Genomic DNA, 18,170 nt, shown 5'->3' with positions numbered 1-18,170 from the left:
GTGTTTTCTGTGTGTATGTATATCTTTATGTAGGTATAATATGTATTTTGTTGTGTGTTAACAGAGTTGTTTCGTAGCGCTGGAGGTGGTGGTCGAGGAGACGTGGTCAAGTTATACAGCCTGGAGGGTCAGCTGGTGAATGTTGGTACTGACCTCACCCCCAACACTCCCCATACACCCTACCGTCTCCACCTTGCTGCCACACCATGCAACGGTACGTGTCTTATTTTAGTGGGTATTAGTCAGAATCCATAGGAACTAGTAGAAGTCAGTGGGAACTAGTAAGAATAAGTGGGAACTAGTGAGAATCAATAGGAATCAGTGGGAACTAGTGAGAATAAATAGGAATCAGTGGGAACTAGTGAGAATCAATAGGAATCAGTGGGAACTAGTGAGAATAAATAGGAATCAGTGGGAACTAGTGAGAATCAATAGGAATCAGTGGGAACTAGTGAGAATAAATAGGAATCAGTGGGAACTATTGAGAATCCGTGGGAATTAGCGAAAATCAGTGGGAACTAGTGAGAAATAATGAAAATCAGTGAGAACTAGCACTAATCAGTGGGAATTAGTAAGGACTCAGTGGGAACTAGTGGGTGGAGGCAGGATGATGGTGCTTCAGAGACCTGAATTAATTAACTTAGCCTCAGGAGGCAGTGTTCTCTCTTATATGATTCCCACCAGGTAAGTTCCCTCCCCTTGTTCCCTCTCCCCCGTCCCTCACCCTTAGGTGCCTCTCCTGTGTCACCCCCACCCATGTGTGTCTAGCTGTCTTACCCCCACCCATATGTGTCTGGCTGTCTTACCCTCACCCATGTGCATCTGGCTCTTACCCAGCAGGTGTGCCTCCCCTAGCACCCAATAGGTGTGCCTCCTCTAGCACCCAGCAGGTGTGCATCCCCTAGCACCCAGGCGGTGTGCCTCCCCTACCACCCAGCATGTGTGCCTCCCTCTAGCACCCAGTAGGTGTGCCTCCCCTAACACCCAGCAGGTGTGCCTCCCCCTAGCACCCAGTAGGTGTGCCTCCCCTAGCACTCAGCAGGTGTGCATCCCCTAGCACCCAGGCGGTGTGCCTCCCCTACCACCCAGCATGTGTGCATCCCCTAGCACCCAGGCGGTGTGCCTCCCCTACCACCCAACATGTGTGCCTCCCTCTAGCACCCAGCAGGTGTGCCTCCCCTAGCACCCAGCAGGTGTGCCTCCCCTAGCATCCAACAGGTGTGCCTCCCCTAGCACCCAGCAGGTGTGCCTCCCCTAACACCCAGCAGGTGTGCCTCCCCTAACACCCAGCAGGTGTGCCTCCCCCTAGCACCCAGCAAGTGTGCCTCCCCTTCCACCCAGCAGGTGTGCCTCCCCTAGCACCCAGCAGATGTGCCTCCCCTAGCATCCAGCAGGTGTGCCTCTCCTAACACCCAGCAGGTGTGCCTCCCCTAACACCCAGCAGGTGTGCCTCCCCCTAGCACCCAGCAAGTGTGCCTCCCCTTCCACCCAGCAGGTGTGCCTCCCCTAGCACCCAGCAGGTGTGCCTCCCCTACCACCCAGCATGTGTGCATCCCCTAGCACCCAGGCGGTGTGCCTCCCCTACCACCCAGCATGTGTGCCTCCCTCTAGCACCCAGCAGGTGTGCCTCCCCTAGCACCCAGCAGGTGTGCCTCCCCTAGCACCCAGCAGGTGTGCCTCCCCTAACACCCAGCAGGTGTGCCTCCCCTAACACCCAGCAGGTGTGCCTCCCCCTAGCACCCAGCAAGTGTGCCTCCCCTTCCACCCAGCAGGTGTGCCTCCCCTAGCACCCAGCAGATGTGCCTCCCCTAGCATCCAGCAGGTGTGCCTCTCCTAACACCCAGCAGGTGTGCCTCCCCTAACACCCAGCAGGTGTGCCTCCCCCTAGCACCCAGCAAGTGTGCCTCCCCTTCCACCCAGCAGGTGTGCCTCCCCTAGCACCCAGCAGGTGTGCCTCCATTACCACCCAGCATGTGTGCCTCCCTCTAGCACCCAGTAGGTGTGCCTCCCCCTAGCATTCATCAGGTGTGCCTCCCCTACCACCCAGCAGGTGTGCCTCCCCCTAGCACCCAGCAAGTGTGCCTCCCCTAGCACCCAGCAGGTGTGCCTCCCCTACCACCCAGCAGGTGTGCTTCCCCTACCACCAGGCAGATGTGCGTCCTAGCACCCAGGCGGTGTGCCTCCCCTAGCACCGAGCAGGTGTGCCTCCCCTAGCACCCAGCAGGTGTGCCTCCCCCTAGCACCCAGGCGGTGTGCCTCCCCTAGCACCCAGCAGGTGTGCCTCCCCTAACACCCAGCAGGTGTACCTCCCCTAACACTCAGCAGGCGTACCTCTCCTAACACTCAGCAGGCGTACCTCTCCTAACACCAAGCAGGTGTACCTCCCCTAACACCCAGCAGGTGTACCTCCCCTAACACTCAGCAGGCGTGCCTCTCCTAACACCCAGCAGGTGTGCCTCCCTTAGCACCCAGCAGGTGTGCCTCCCCTAGCACCGAGCAGGTGTGCCTCCCCTAGCACCCAGCAGGCGTGCCTCTCCTAACACCCAGCAGGTGTGCCTCCCTTAGCACCCAGCAGGTGTGCCTCCCCTAGCACCCAGCAGGTGTGCCTCCCCTAGCACCCAGTAGGTGTGCCTCCCCCTAGCACCCAGCAGGTGTGCCTCCCCTAGCACCCAGCAGGTGTGCCTCCCCTAGCACCCAGCAGGTGTGCCTCCCCTAGCACCCAGCAGGTGTGCCTCCCCTAGCACCCAGCAGGTGTGCCTCCCCTAGCACCCAGCAGGTGTGTCTCCCCTAGCACCCAGCAGGTGTGCCTCCCCTAGCACCCAGCAGGTGTGTCTCCCCTAGCTCCCAGCAGGTGTGTGCAGGTGTGTCTCCCCTAGCACCCAGCAGGTGTGTCTCCCCTAGCACCCAGCAGGTGTGTCTCCCCTAGCACCCAGCAGGTGTGTCTCCCCTAGCACCCAGCAGGTGTGTCTCCCCTAGCACCCAGCAGGTGTGTCTCCCCTAGCACCCAGCAGGTGTGCCTCCCCTAGCACCCAGCAGGTGTGTCTCCCCTAGCACCCAGCAGGTGTGTCTCCCCTAGCACCCAGCAGGTGTGTCTCCCCTAGCACCCAGCAGGTGTGTCTCCCCTAGCACCCAGCAGGTGTGTCTCCCCTAGCACCCAGCAGGTGTGTCTCCCCTAGCACCCAGCAGGTGTGTCTCCCCTAGCACCCAGCAGGTGTGTAGCACCCAGCTCTCCCCTCGCACCCACCAGGTGTGTCTCCCCTAGCACCCAGCAGGTGTGTCTCCCCTAGCACCCAGCAGGTGTGTCTCCCCTAGCACCCAGCAGGTGTGTCTCCCCTAGCACCCAGCAGGTGTGTCTCCCCTAGCATCAGCAGTAACAGCAGCAACAGTATTAGCCACAGCAATAACGGCAGCAGTAACAGCAGTAGTATTTAACATCACAAGTTACTACTGCATCAAGCTTAACTAATTAATGTGAGGGAACAAACTCTAACTAACTTAACCTATCCTCAACTTAATCACCCTCTCCCTACCTCCTCCTCTCTCCCCATCTTTCCTCTCCCCACCTGCTCCTCTCTCTCTCTCTCTACCCACCTGCTCCTCTCTCTCCCCACCTCCCCTCTTAGTTTACTCAGTGGTGGTGTGGTTTAATATGTGGTTAGTAAGTTGGTTGTTGTATGGGTTGGTTGTTGTATAGGTTGGTTGTTGTATAGGTTGGATGTATAGGTTGGTTGTTGTATGGGTTGGTTGTTGTATAGGTTGGTTATTGTATAGGTTGGTTGTTGTATGGGTTGGTTGTTGTATGGGTTGGTTGTTGTATGGGTTGGTTGTTGTATGGGTTGGTTGTTGTATGGGTTGGTTGTTGTATGGGTTGGTTGTTGTATGGGTTGGTTGTTGTATAGGTTGGTTGTTGTATGGGTTGGTTGTTCTATGGGTTGGTTGTTGTATGGGTTGGTTATTGTATGGGTTGGTTGTTGTATGGGTTGGTTGTTGTATGGGTTGGTTGTTGTATGGGTTGGTTGTTGTATAGGTTGGTTGTTTTATGGGTTGGTTGTTGTATGGGTTGGTAGTTGTATGGGTTGGTTGTTGTATGGGTTGGTTGTTGTATGGGTTGGTTGTTGTATGGGTTGGTTGTTGTATGGGTTGGTTGTTGTATAGGTTGGTTGTTGTATGGGTTGGTTGTTGTATGGGTTGGTTGTTGTATGGGTTGGTTGTTGTATGGGTTGGTTGTTGTATGGGTTGGTTGTTGTATAGGTTGGTTGTTGTATGGGTTGGTTGTTGTATGGGTTGGTTGTTGTATGGGTTGGTTGTTGTATGGGTTGGTTGTTGTATGGGTTGGTTGTTGTATGGGTTGGTTGTTGTATAGGTTGGTTGTTTTATGGGTTGGTTGTTGTATGGGTTGGTAGTTGTATGGGTTGGTTGTTGTATGGGTTGGTTGTTGTATGGGTTGGTTGTTGTATGGGTTGGTTGTTGTATGGGTTGGTTGTTGTATAGGTTGGTTGTTGTATGGGTTGGTTGTTGTATGGGTTGGTTGTTGTATGGGTTGGTTGTTGTATGGGTTGGTTGTTGTATGGGTTGGTTGTTGTATAGGTTGGTTGTTGTATGGGTTGGTTGTTGTATGGGTTGGTTGTTGTATGGGTTGGTTGTTGTATGGGTTGGTTGTTGTATGGGTTGGTTGTTGTATGGGTTGGTTGTTGTATAGGTTGGTTGTATGGGTTGGTTGTTGTATGGGTTGGTTGTTGTATGGGTTGGTTGTTGTATGGGTTGGTTGTTGTATGGGTTGGTTGTTGTATAGGTTGGTTGTTGTATAGGTTGGTTGTTGTATGGGTTGGTTGTTGTATAGGTTGGTTGTTGTATGGGTTGGTTGTGGTATGGGTTGGTTGTTGTATGGGTTGGTTGTTGTATGGGTTGGTTGTTGTATAGGTTGGTTGTTGTATGGGTTGGTTGTTGTATAGGTTGGTTGTTGTATGGGTTGTTTGTTGTATAGGTTGGTTGTTGTATGGGTTGGTTGTTGTATAGGTTGGTTGTTGTATGGGTTGGTTGTTGTATAGGTTGGTTGTTGTATGGGTTGGTTGTTGTATGGGTTGGTTGTTGTATAGGTTGGTTGTTGTATGGGCTGGTTGTTGTATAGGTTGGTTGTTGTATGGTTGGTTGTTGTATAGGTTGGTTGTTGTATGGGTTGGTTGTTGTATGGGTTGGTTGTTGTATGGGTTGGTTGTTGTATAGGTTGGTTGTTGTATAGGTTGGTTGTATGGGTTGGTTGTTGTATAGGTTGGTTGTTGTATGGGTTGGTTGTTGTATAGATTGGTTGTTGTATGGGTTGGTTGTTGTATATGTTGGTTGTTGTATGGGTTGGTTGTTGTATGGGTTGGTTGTTGTATGGGTTGGTTGTTGTATGGGTTGGTTGTTGTATGGGTTGGTTGTTGTATGGGTTGGTTGTTGTATGGGTTGGCTGTTGTATGGGTTGGTTGTTGTATGGGTTGGTTGTTGTATGGGCTGGTTGTTGTATGGGTTGGTTGTATGGGTTGGTTGTTGTATGGGTTGGTTGTTGTATAGGTTGGTTGTTGTATGGGTTGGTTGTATAGGTTGGTTGTTGTATGGGTTGGTTGTTGTATGGGTTGGTTGTTGTATGGGTTGGTTGTTGTATGGGTTGGTTGTTGTATGGGTTGGTTGTTGTATGGGTTGGTTGTTGTATGGGTTGGTTGTTGTATGGGCTGGTTGTTGTATGGGTTGGTTGTATGGGTTGGTTGTTGTATGGGTTGGTTGTTGTATGGGTTGGTTGTTGTATGGGTTGGTTGTTGTATAGGTTGGTTGTTGTATGGGTTGGTTGTTGTATAGGTTGGTTGTTGTATGGGTTGGTTGTTGTATGGGTTGGTTGTTGTATGGGTTGGTTGTTGTATGGGTTGGTTGTTGTATGGGTTGGTTGTTGTATGGGTTGGTTGTTGTATGGGTTGGTTGTTGTATGGGTTAGTTGTTGTATAGGTTGGTTGTTGTATGGGTTGGTTGTTGTATGGGTTAGTTGTTGTATGGGTTGGTTGTTGTATGGGTTGGTTGTTGTATGGGTTAGTTGTTGTATGGGTTGGTTGTTGTATAGGTTGGTTGTTGTATGGGTTAGTTGTTGTATAGGTTGGTTGTTGTATGGGTTGGTTGTTGTATGGGTTGGTTGTTGTATGGGTTGGTTGTTGTATAGGTTGGTTGTTGTATGGGTTGGTTGTTGTATGGGTTAGTTGTTGTATAGGTTGGTTGTTGTATGGGTTGGTTGTTGTATGGGTTAGTTGTTGTATGGGTTGGTTGTTGTATGGGTTAGTTGTCGTATGGGTTAGTTGTTGTATGGGTTGGTTGTTGTATGGGTTGGTTGTTGTATGGGTTGGTTGTCTTGTTGAACCTCCCCAGTAAACAGGGTATCCTAGTATTGCTCAAATATAAATTACGTATAATACAATCCCGTGTATTATTGTGTTGTATACTTGTATTTTATTGAGGGAATCAAGTTGTCAAGATGTATCAGTAACCTTGAAATAGTAAACAAATAATCAGTAAATATCAAAGGTACGAGTGAGGGGGGGAGGGGGGGAGGTAGCAGCTGTAGGCCTTTCGTGTAGTGTCCAGCGCTTCGTCAGGAGCTAGCACCGACAAGGCTGTGCTGCTTGTCTCGGCTACATCCTGCCAGTCAGATCACAGAGTGTGTGAGAGTGTAAGAGAGAACCAGCTGAACACAAATACTGTGTGAGTGAACCAGCTGAACACAAATACTGTGTGAGTGAACCAGCTGAACACAAATACTGTGTGAGTGAACCAGCTGAACACAAATACTGTGTGAGTGAACCAGCTGAACACAATTACTGTGTGAGAGAACCAGCTGAACACAAATACTGTGTGAGAGAACCAGCTGAACACAATTACTGTGTGAGAGAACCAGCTGAACACAAATACTGTGTGAGTGAACCAGCTGAACACAAATACTGTGTGAGTGAACCAGCTGAACACAATTACTGTGTGAGTGAACCAGCTGAACACAAATACTGTGTGAGTGAACCAGCTGAACACAAATACTGTGTGAGTGAACCAGCTGAACACAATTACTGTGTGAGTGAACCAGCTGAACACAAATACTGTGTGAGTGAACCAGCTGAACACAATTACTGTGTGAGTGAACCAGCTGAACACAAATACTGTGTGAGTGAACCAGCTGAACACAAATACTGTGTGAGAGAACCAGCTGAACACAAATACTGTGTGAGTGAACCAGCTGAACACAATTACTGTGTGAGAGAACCAGCTGAACACAAATACTGTGTGAGAGAACCAGCTGAACACAAATACTGTGTGAGTGAACCAGCTGAACACAAATACTGTGTGAGAGAACCAGCTGAACACAAATACTGTGTGAGAGAACCAGCTGAACACAATTACTGTGTGAGAGAACCAGCTGAACACAAATACTGTGTGAGAGAACCAGCTGAACACCGTGTGAGATTATAAAAACCAGCTGAACACCGTGTGAGAGTGTAAGAACCAGCTGAACACCGTGTGAGAGTAAGAACCAGCTGAACACCGTGTGAGAGTGTAAGAACCAGCTGAATACAGAGATGAACACTGTGAGAGTACCTTCTGTATGAGGATGGGGAGAGAGGTAAGAAGACTCATCAGGAATCAATAAAGTGCAGATAGGGGCCAGGGAGGGACTAGATAGGGGCCAGAGGGGTACTAGATAGGGGCCAGAGAGGTACTAGATAGGAGCCAGAGGTACTAGATAGGGGCCGGAGAGGTATTAGATAGGGGCCAGAGAGGTACTAGATAGGGGCCAGAGAGGTACTAGATAGGGGCCAGAGAGATACTAGGTATTAGCCAGAGGTACTAGATAGGGCCCGGAGAGGTATTAGATAGGAGTCAGAGAGATACTAGGTAGGGGCCAGGTAGGTACTAGATAGGGGCCATGGAGGTACTAGATAGGGGCCAGGGACTTACTAGATAGGGGCCAGAGAAGTACTAGATAGGAGCCAGGGCCTTACTAGATAGGGACCAAAGAAGTATTAGATTGGGGCCAGAGAGGTACTAGATAGGGGCAAAAATGAATACCAGGTGAGCGACAGAGGGGACTCGTTATCCTACCAGGTGAACCAAGCATCAGGTGGAGACCAGGTGAATACTAGGTGAGGGGACTGGTCGAACACTCAGGCTACCTGGTGAGCCATGTACCAGGTGGAGCTCAGGTAATACACGTGAATAATAGATGGTAGTCAAATTATCCACTCGAGTGAACTTGATAATGAACTATTGTTTTCACAGTGGACCAAATACAAGGGCTTGCTGTCTCAACACTCAGTAATAATAATAATAATAATAATAATAATAATAATAAAGCACCAAGACATATTAAAACATCTTTATTATTTAATCTAGAAATAAATTGAAAAAATTGAATACATCATATTGTCACTTACAGTAGCCTATCACTAGGCTTTTTTTTTCGTAGCTTCAGGGTATTTTGGAAAGCACCATATATATATATATATATATATATATATATATATATATATATATATATATATATATATATATATATATATATATATATATATATATACATACACTAGGTAAAATTAATAAAATTCAGGCACCTGTTACATCAACAACTATGTTCAATCCTCTTTATCAGAAAAAGAAATATTAAGTATTTATGTGTGGCTAGAAGCATAACAAGGGAACGTCATTTGTCAACAAGTGTTCAAAACACCGTGATGGTGGTTAATCCCTTGCACTCAACCATGGTGGTTTAAGGTTAAATTTTGAGTGTTACCATTGATTGTGTCCTTGATGTTTGTATCACTGGTTGTGTGTCCTTGGTGTTTGTTACCACTGGTTGAATCCTCAGTGTTTGTACTTCTGGTTGAGTCCACAGTGTTTGTTACCACTGGTTGAATCATCAGTGTTTGTTACCACTGGTTGAATCATCAGTGTTTGTTACCACTGGTTGAATCATCAGTGTTTGTTACCACTGGTTGAATCCTCAGTGTTTGTACTACTGGTTGAATACTCAGTGTTTGTACCACTGGTTGAATCCTCTGCGTTTGTACCACTGGTTGAGTCCTCAGTGTTTGTTACCACTGAGTGAGTCCTCAGTGTTTGTACCACTAGTTAAAATGGATAAATTACAATGGTCAGTCCTCAGAGTTTACGTTACTAGTTGACCGAGGTAAACTACACACAGTAAACAAAATACATATATACGCTGTAAAGTGTATGTCTCTCAGTGTATATAGCCTGAGTTTATTCTTAAGTATTAAAGTATTCTTGACGGGTGGTGTAACATATGACATGTAGCCTTAATGACTCTCGTGTAGTATACCTGGAGAGGGTTTCCGGGGACAACGCCCCCGCGGCCCTGTCTATGACCAGGCCTAGTAGATAGTAGATAGTCTTTAATCCCAATTAGCAAACCATCATACAAAGCTTTAAACCCAGTTAACCAATAAACATACAAAGATTCTCTGTTTTATGTGGTTCATTAATCGATAAAATTACTGCCGTGAGTAGTCTTCTTGTCATTACGCTAGGCTACCTTAATAACAGAAGACTTAACTATGTTGCCATAACGCTAGGCTACCTTAATAACAGAAGACTTAATTACGTTGCCATAACGCTAGGCTACCTTAATAACAGAAGACTTAATTACGTTGCCATTACGCTAGGCTACCTTAATAACAGAAGACTTAATTACGTTGCCATTACGCTAGGCTACCTTAATAACAGAAGACTTAACTACGTTGCCATAACGCTAGGCTACCTTAATACCAGAAGACTTAACTATGTTGCCATAACGCTAGACTACCTTAATAACAGAAGACTTAACTATGTTGCCATAACGCTAGGCTACCTTAATAACAGAAGTCTTAACTATGTTGCCATAACGCTAGGCTACCTTAATAACAGAAGACTTAACTATGTTGCCATTACGCTAGGATACCTTAATAACAGAAGACTTAACTATGTTGCCATAACGCTAGGCTACCTTAATAACAGAAGACTTAACTATGTTGCCATTACGCTAGGCTACCTTAATAACAGAAGACTTAACTATGTTGCCATTACGCTAGGCTACCTTAATAACAGAAGACTTAACTATGTTGCCATTACGCTAGGCTACCTTAATAACAGAAGTCTTAACTATGTTGCCATAACGCTAGGCTACCTTAATAACAGAAGACTTAACTATGTTGCCATTACGCTAGGCTACCTTAATAACAGAAGACTTAACTACGTTGCCATAACGCTAGGCTACCTTAATACCAGAAGACTTAACTATGTTGCCATTACGCTAGGCTACCTTAATAACAGAAGTCTTAACTATGTTGCCATAACGCTAGGCTACCTTAATAACAGAAGTCTTAACTATGTTGCCATTACGCTAGGCTACCTTAATAACAGAAGACTTAACTATGTTGCCATTACGCTAGGATACCTTAATAACAGAAGACTTAACTATGTTGCCATAACGCTAGGCTACCTTAATAACAGAAGACTTAACTATGTTGCCATTACGCTAGGCTACCTTATTAACAGAAGACTTAATTACGTTGCCACTACGCTAGGCTACCTTAATAACAGAAGACTTAATTACGTTGCCATTACGCTAGGCTACCTTAATAACAGAAGACTTAACTATGTTGCCATAACGCTAGGCTACCTTAATAACAGAAGACTTAACTATGTTGTCATAACGCTAGGCTACCTTAATAACAGAAGACTTAACTATGTTGCCATAACGCTAGGCTACCTTAATAACAGAAGACTTAACTATGTTGCCATAACGCTAGGCTACCTTAATAACAGAAGACTTAACTATGTTGCCATTACGCTAGGCTACCTTAATAACAGAAGACTTAACTATGTTGCCATAACGCTAGGCTACCTTAATAACAGAAGACTTAACTATGTTGCCATTACGCTAGGCTACCTTATTAACATAAGACTTAATTACGTTGCCACTACGCTAGGCTACCTTAATAACAGAAGACTTAATTACGTTGCCATTACGCTAGGCTACCTTATTAACATAAGACTTAATTACGTTGCCACTACGCTAGGCTACCTTAATAACAGAAGACTTAATTACGTTGCCATTACGCTAGGCTACCTTAATAACAGAAGACTTAACTATGTTGCCATAACGCTAGGCTACCTTAATAACAGAAGACTTAACTATGTTGTCATAACGCTAGGCTACCTTAATAACAGAAGACTTAACTATGTTGCCATAACGCTAGGCTACCTTAATAACAGAAGACTTAACTATGTTGCCATAACGCTAGGCTACCTTAATAACAGAAGACTTAACTATGTTGCCATTACGCTAGGCTACCTTAATAACAGAAGACTTAACTATGTTGCCATAACGCTAGGCTACCTTAATAACAGAAGACTTAACTATGTTGCCATTACGCTAGGCTACCTTATTAACATAAGACTTAATTACGTTGCCACTACGCTAGGCTACGTTAATAACAGAAGACTTAATTACGTTGCCATTACGCTAGGCTACCTTAATAACAGAAGACTTAACTATGTTGCCATAACGGGTATATCTACCCGGGTATATCTCCCTGGGTATATCTACCCGGGTATATCTCCCTGGGTATATCTACCTGGGTATATCTACCTGGGTATATCTACCCGGGTATATCTACCTGGGTATATCTCCCTGGTTATATCTACCCGGGTATATCTCCCTGGTTATATCTACCCGGGTATATCTCCCTGGGTATATCTACCCGGGTATATCTCCCTGGTTATATCTACCCGGGTATATCTCCCTGGTTATATCTACCCGGGTATATCTCCCTGGTTATATCTACCCGGGTATATCTCCCTGGTTATATCTACCCGGGTATATCTCCCTGGGTATATCTACCCGGGTATATCTCCCTGGTTATATCTACCCGGGTATATCTCCCTGGTTATATCTACCCGGGTATATCTCCCTGGTTATATCTACCCGGGTATATCTCCCTGGTTATATCTACCCGGGTATATCTCCCTGGTTATATCTACCCGGGTATATCTCCCTGGTTATATCTACCCGGGTATATCTCCCTGGTTATATCTACCCGGGTATATCTCCCTGGTTATATCTACCCGGGTATATCTCCCTGGTTATATCTACCCGGGTATATCTCCCTGGTTATATCTACCCGGGTATATCTCCCTGGTTATATCTACCCGGGTATATCTCCCTGGTTATATCTACCCGGGTATATCTCCCTGGTTATATCTACCCGGGTATATCTCCCTGGTTATATCTACCCGGGTATATCTCCCTGGTTATATCTACCCGGGTATATCTCCCTGGTTATATCTACCCGGGTATATCTCCCTGGTTATATCTACATGGGTATATCTCCCTGGTTATATCTACCCGGGTATATCTCCCTGGTTATATCTACCCGGGTATATCTACCCGGGTATATCTCCCTGGGTATATCTACCCGGGTATATCTCCCTGGGTATATCTACCTGGGTATATCTACCTGGGTATATCTACCCGGGTATATCTACCTGGGTATATCTCCCTGGTTATATCTACCCGGGTATATCTCCCTGGTTATATCTACCCGGGTATATCTCCCTGGGTATATCTACCCGGGTATATCTCCCTGGTTATATCTACCCGGGTATATCTCCCTGGTTATATCTACCCGGGTATATCTCCCTGGTTATATCTACCCGGGTATATCTCCCTGGTTATATCTACCCGGGTGTATCTCCCTGGGTATATCTACCCGGGTATATCTCCCTGGTTATATCTACCCGGGTATATCTCCCTGGTTATATCTACCCGGGTATATCTCCCTGGTTATATCTACCCGGGTATATCTCCCTGGTTATATCTACCCGGGTATATCTCCCTGGTTATATCTACCCGGGTATATCTCCCTGGTTATATCTACCCGGGTATATCTCCCTGGTTATATCTCCCCGGTTATATCTACCCGGGTATATCTACCCGGGTATATCTCCCTGGGTATATCTACCCGGGTATATCTCCCTGGGTATATCTACCTGGGTATATCTACCTGGGTATATCTACCCGGGTATATCTACCTGGGTATATCTCCCTGGTTATATCTACCCGGGTATATCTCCCTGGTTATATCTACCCGGGTATATCTCCCTGGTTATATCTACCCGGGTATATCTCCCTGGTTATATCTACCCGGGTATATCTCCCTGGTTATATCTACCCGGGTATATCTCCCTGGTTATATCTACATGGGTATATCTCCCTGGTTATATCTACCCGGGTATATCTCCCTGGTTATATCTACCCGGGTATATCTACCCGGGTATATCTCCCTGGGTATATCTACCCGGGTATATCTCCCTGGGTATATCTACCTGGGTATATCTACCTGGGTATATCTACCCGGGTATATCTACCTGGGTATATCTCCCTGGTTATATCTACCCGGGTATATCTCCCTGGTTATATCTACCCGGGTATATCTCCCTGGGTATATCTACCCGGGTATATCTCCCTGGTTATATCTACCCGGGTATATCTCCCTGGTTATATCTACCCGGGTATATCTCCCTGGTTATATCTACCCGGGTGTATCTCCCTGGGTATATCTACCCGGGTATATCTCCCTGGTTATATCTACCCGGGTATATCTCCCTGGTTATATCTACCCGGGTATATCTCCCTGGTTATATCTACCCGGGTATATCTCCCTGGTTATATCTACCCGGGTATATCTCCCTGGTTATATCTACCCGGGTATATCTCCCTGGTTATATCTACCCGGGTATATCTCCCTGGTTATATCTACCCGGGTATATCTCCCCGGTTATATCTACCCGGGTATATCTACCCGGGTATATCTCCCTGGGTATATCTACCCGGGTATATCTCTCTGGGTATATCTACCTGGGTATATCTACCCGGGTATATCTACCTGGGTATATCTCCCTGGTTATATCTACCCGGGTATATCTCCCTGGTTATATCTACCCGGGTATATCTCCCTGGGTATATCTACCCAGGTATATCTCCCTGGTTATATCTACCCGGGTATATCTCCCTGGTTATATCTACCCGGGTATATCTCCCTGGTTATATCTACCCGGGTATATCTCCCTGGTTATATCTACCCGGGTATATCTCCCTGGGTATATCTACCCGGGTATATCTCCCTGGTTATATCTACCCGGGTATATCTCCCTGGTTATATCTACCCGGGTATATCTCCCTGGTTATATCTACCCGGGTATATCTCCCTGGTTATATCTACCCGGGTATATCTCCCTGGTTATATCTACCCGGGTATATCTCCCTGGTTATATCTACCCGGGTATATCTCCCTGGTTATATCTACCCGGGTATATCTCCCTGGTTATATCTACCCGGGTATATCTCCCTGGTTATATCTACCCGGGTATATCTCCCTGGTTATATCTACCCGGGTATATCTCCCTGGTTATATCTACCCGGGTATATCTCCCTGGGTATATCTACCCGGGTATATCTCCCTGGTTATATCTACCCGGGTATATCTCCCTGGTTATATCTACCCGGGTATATCTCCCTGGTTATATCTACCCGGGTATATCTCCCTGGTTATATCTACCCGGGTATATCTCCCTGGTTATATCTACCCGGGTATATCTCCCTGGGTATATCTACCCGGGTATATCTCCCTGGGTATATCTACCCGGGTATATCTCCCTGGGTATATCTACCCGGGTATATCTCCCTGGGTATATCTACCCGGGTATATCTCCCTGGGTATATCTACCCGGGTATATCTCCCTGGGTATATCACTCATAATAATAATAATCTTTGACAGATTTCCATGAATATATTTTTTCGTTGTTGACATTTTCCAGAAAGGTGTGTACATACCGTTCATGTACGTGTGTACATACCGTTCATGTACGTGTGTACATACCGTTCATGTACGTGTGTACATACCGTTCATGTACGTGTGTACATACCGTTCATGTACGTGTGTACATACCGTTCATGTACGTGTGTACATACCGTTCATGTACGTGTGTACATACCGTTCATGTACGTGTGTACATACCGTTCATGTACGTGTGTACATACCGTTCATGTACGTGTGTACATACCGTTCATGTACGTGTGTACATACCGTTCATGTACGTGTGTACATACCGTTCATGTACGTGTGTACATACCGTTCATGTACGTGTGTACATACCGTTCATGTACGTGTGTACATACCGTTCATGTACGTGTGTACATACCGTTCATGTACGTGTGTACATACCGTTCATGTACGTGTGTACATACCGTTCATGTACGTGTGTACATACCGTTCATGTACGTGTGTACATACCGTTCATGTACGTGTGTACATACCGTTCATGTACGTGTGTACATACCGTTCATGTACGTGTGTACATACCGTTCATGTACGTGTGTACATACCGTTCATGTACGTGTGTACATACCGTTCATGTACGTGTGTACATACCGTTCATGTACGTGTGTACATACCGTTCATGTACGTGTGTACATACCGTTCATGTACGTGTGTACATACCGTTCATGTACGTGTGTACATACCGTTCATGTACGTGTGTACATACCGTTCATGTACGTGTGTACATACCGTTCATGTACGTGTGTACATACCGTTCATGTACGTGTGTACATACCGTTCATGTACGTGTGTACATACCGTTCATGTACGTGTGTACATACCGTTCATGTACGTGTGTACATACCGTTCATGTACGTGTGTACATACCGTTCATGTACGTGTGTACATACCGTTCATGTACGTGTGTACATACCGTTCATGTACGTGTGTACATACCGTTCATGTACGTGTGTACATACCGTTCATGTACGTGTGTACATACCGTTCATGTACGTGTGTACATACCGTTCATGTACGTGTGTACATACCGTTCATGTACGTGTGTACATACCGTTCATGTACGTGTGTACATACCGTTCATGTACGTGTGTACATACCGTTCATGTACGTGTGTACATACCGTTCATGTACGTGTGTACATACCGTTCATGTACGTGTGTACATACCGTTCATGTACGTGTGTACATACCGTTCATGTACGTGTGTACATACCGTTCATGTACGTGTGTACATACCGTTCATGTACGTGTGTACATACCGTTCATGTACGTGTGTACATACCGTTCATGTACGTGTGTACATACCGTTCATGTACGTGTGTACATACCGTTCATGTACGTGTGTACATACCGTTCATGTACGTGTGTACATACCGTTCATGTACGTGTGTACATACCGTTCATGTACGTGTGTACATACCGTTCATGTACGTGTGTACATACCGTTCATGTACGTGTGTACATACCGTTCATGTACGTGTGTACATACCGTTCATGTACGTGTGTACATACCGTTCATGTACGTGTGTACATACCGTTCATGTACGTGTGTACATACCGTTCATGTACGTGTGTACATACCGTTCATGTACGTGTGTACATACCGTTCATGTACGTGTGTACATACCGTTCATGTACGTGTGTACATACCGTTCATGTACGTGTGTACATACCGTTCATGTACGTGTGTACATACCGTTCATGTACGTGTGTACATACCGTTCATGTACGTGTGTACATACCGTTCATGTACGTGTGTACATACCGTTCATGTACGTGTGTACATACCGTTCATGTACGTGTGTACATACCGTTCATGTACGTGTGTACATACCGTTCATGTACGTGTGTACATACCGTTCATGTACGTGTGTACATACCGTTCATGTACGTGTGTACATACCGTTCATGTACGTGTGTACATACCGTTCATGTACGTGTGTACATACCGTTCATGTACGTGTGTACATACCGTTCATGTACGTGTGTACATACCGTTCATGTACGTGTGTACATACCGTTCATGTACGTGTGTACATACCGTTCATGTACGTGTGTACATACCGTTCATGTACGTGTGTACATACCGTTCATGTACGTGTGTACATACCGTTCATGTACGTGTGTACATACCGTTCATGTACGTGTGTACATACCGTTCATGTACGTGTGTACATACCGTTCATGTACGTGTGTACATACCGTTCATGTACGTGTGTACATACCGTTCATGTACGTGTGTACATACCGTTCATGTACGTGTGTACATACCGTTCATGTACGTGTGTACATACCGTTCATGTACGTGTGTACATACCGTTCATGTACGTGTGTACATACCGTTCATGTACGTGTGTACATACCGTTCATGTACGTGTGTACATACCGTTCATGTACGTGTGTACATACCGTTCATGTACGTGTGTACATACCGTTCATGTACGTGTGTACATACCGTTCATGTACGTGTGTACATACCGTTCATGTACGTGTGTACATACCGTTCATGTACGTGTGTACATACCGTTCATGTACGTGTGTACATACCGTTCATGTACGTGTGTACATACCGTTCATGTACGTGTGTACATACCGTTCATGTACGTGTGTACATACCGTTCATGTACCGTTCATGTACGTGTGTGTGTACATACCGTTCATGTACCTGTGTACATACCGTTCATGTACCTGTGTACATACCGTTCATGTACGTGTGTACATACCGTTCATGTGTGTACATACCGTTCATGTACGTGTGTACATACCGTTCATGTACGTGTGTACATACCGTTCATGTACGTGTGTACATACCGTTCACGTACGTGTGTACATACCGTTCATGTACGTGTGTACATACCGTTCACGTACGTGTGTACATACCGTTCACGTACGTGTGTACATACCGTTCACGTACGTGTGTACATACCGTTCACGTACGTGTGTACATACCGTTCACGTACGTGTGTACATACCGTTCACGTACGTGTGTACATACCGTTCACGTACGTGTGTACATACCGTTCACGTACGTGTGTACATACCGTTCACGTACGTGTGTACATACCGTTCACGTACGTGTGTACATACCGTTCACGTACGTGTGTACATACCGTTCACGTACGTGTGTACATACCGTTCACGTACGTGTGTACATACCGTTCACGTACGTGTGTACATACCGTTCACGTACGTGTGTACATACCGTTGACGTACGTGTGTACATACCGTTCACGTACGTGTGTACATACCGTTCACGTACGTGTG

The 18,170-nt window shown here is 46.0% G+C and overlaps 1 protein-coding gene across 3 annotated transcripts in view; it reads left to right on the top strand.

The window, feature by feature from the left end:
* Positions 1 to 18,170, top strand: part of Pde9 (phosphodiesterase 9) — a 415,289-nt gene that overhangs the window by 334,294 nt on the left and 62,825 nt on the right. For all 3 annotated transcript variants that reach the window (XM_053789230.2, XM_070094042.1, XM_070094043.1), the window contains one exon: positions 65 to 214. In XM_053789230.2, the coding sequence (XP_053645205.1) occupies positions 65 to 214 (150 nt within the window). The remainder of the gene's footprint in view (positions 1 to 64; positions 215 to 18,170) is intronic.

The sequence above is a fragment of the Cherax quadricarinatus genome, chromosome 44 (assembly GCF_038502225.1).
Source record: "Cherax quadricarinatus isolate ZL_2023a chromosome 44, ASM3850222v1, whole genome shotgun sequence".
Taxonomy (NCBI): domain Eukaryota; kingdom Metazoa; phylum Arthropoda; class Malacostraca; order Decapoda; family Parastacidae; genus Cherax; species Cherax quadricarinatus.
This window is presented reverse-complemented; position numbering and strand designations above follow the sequence as displayed.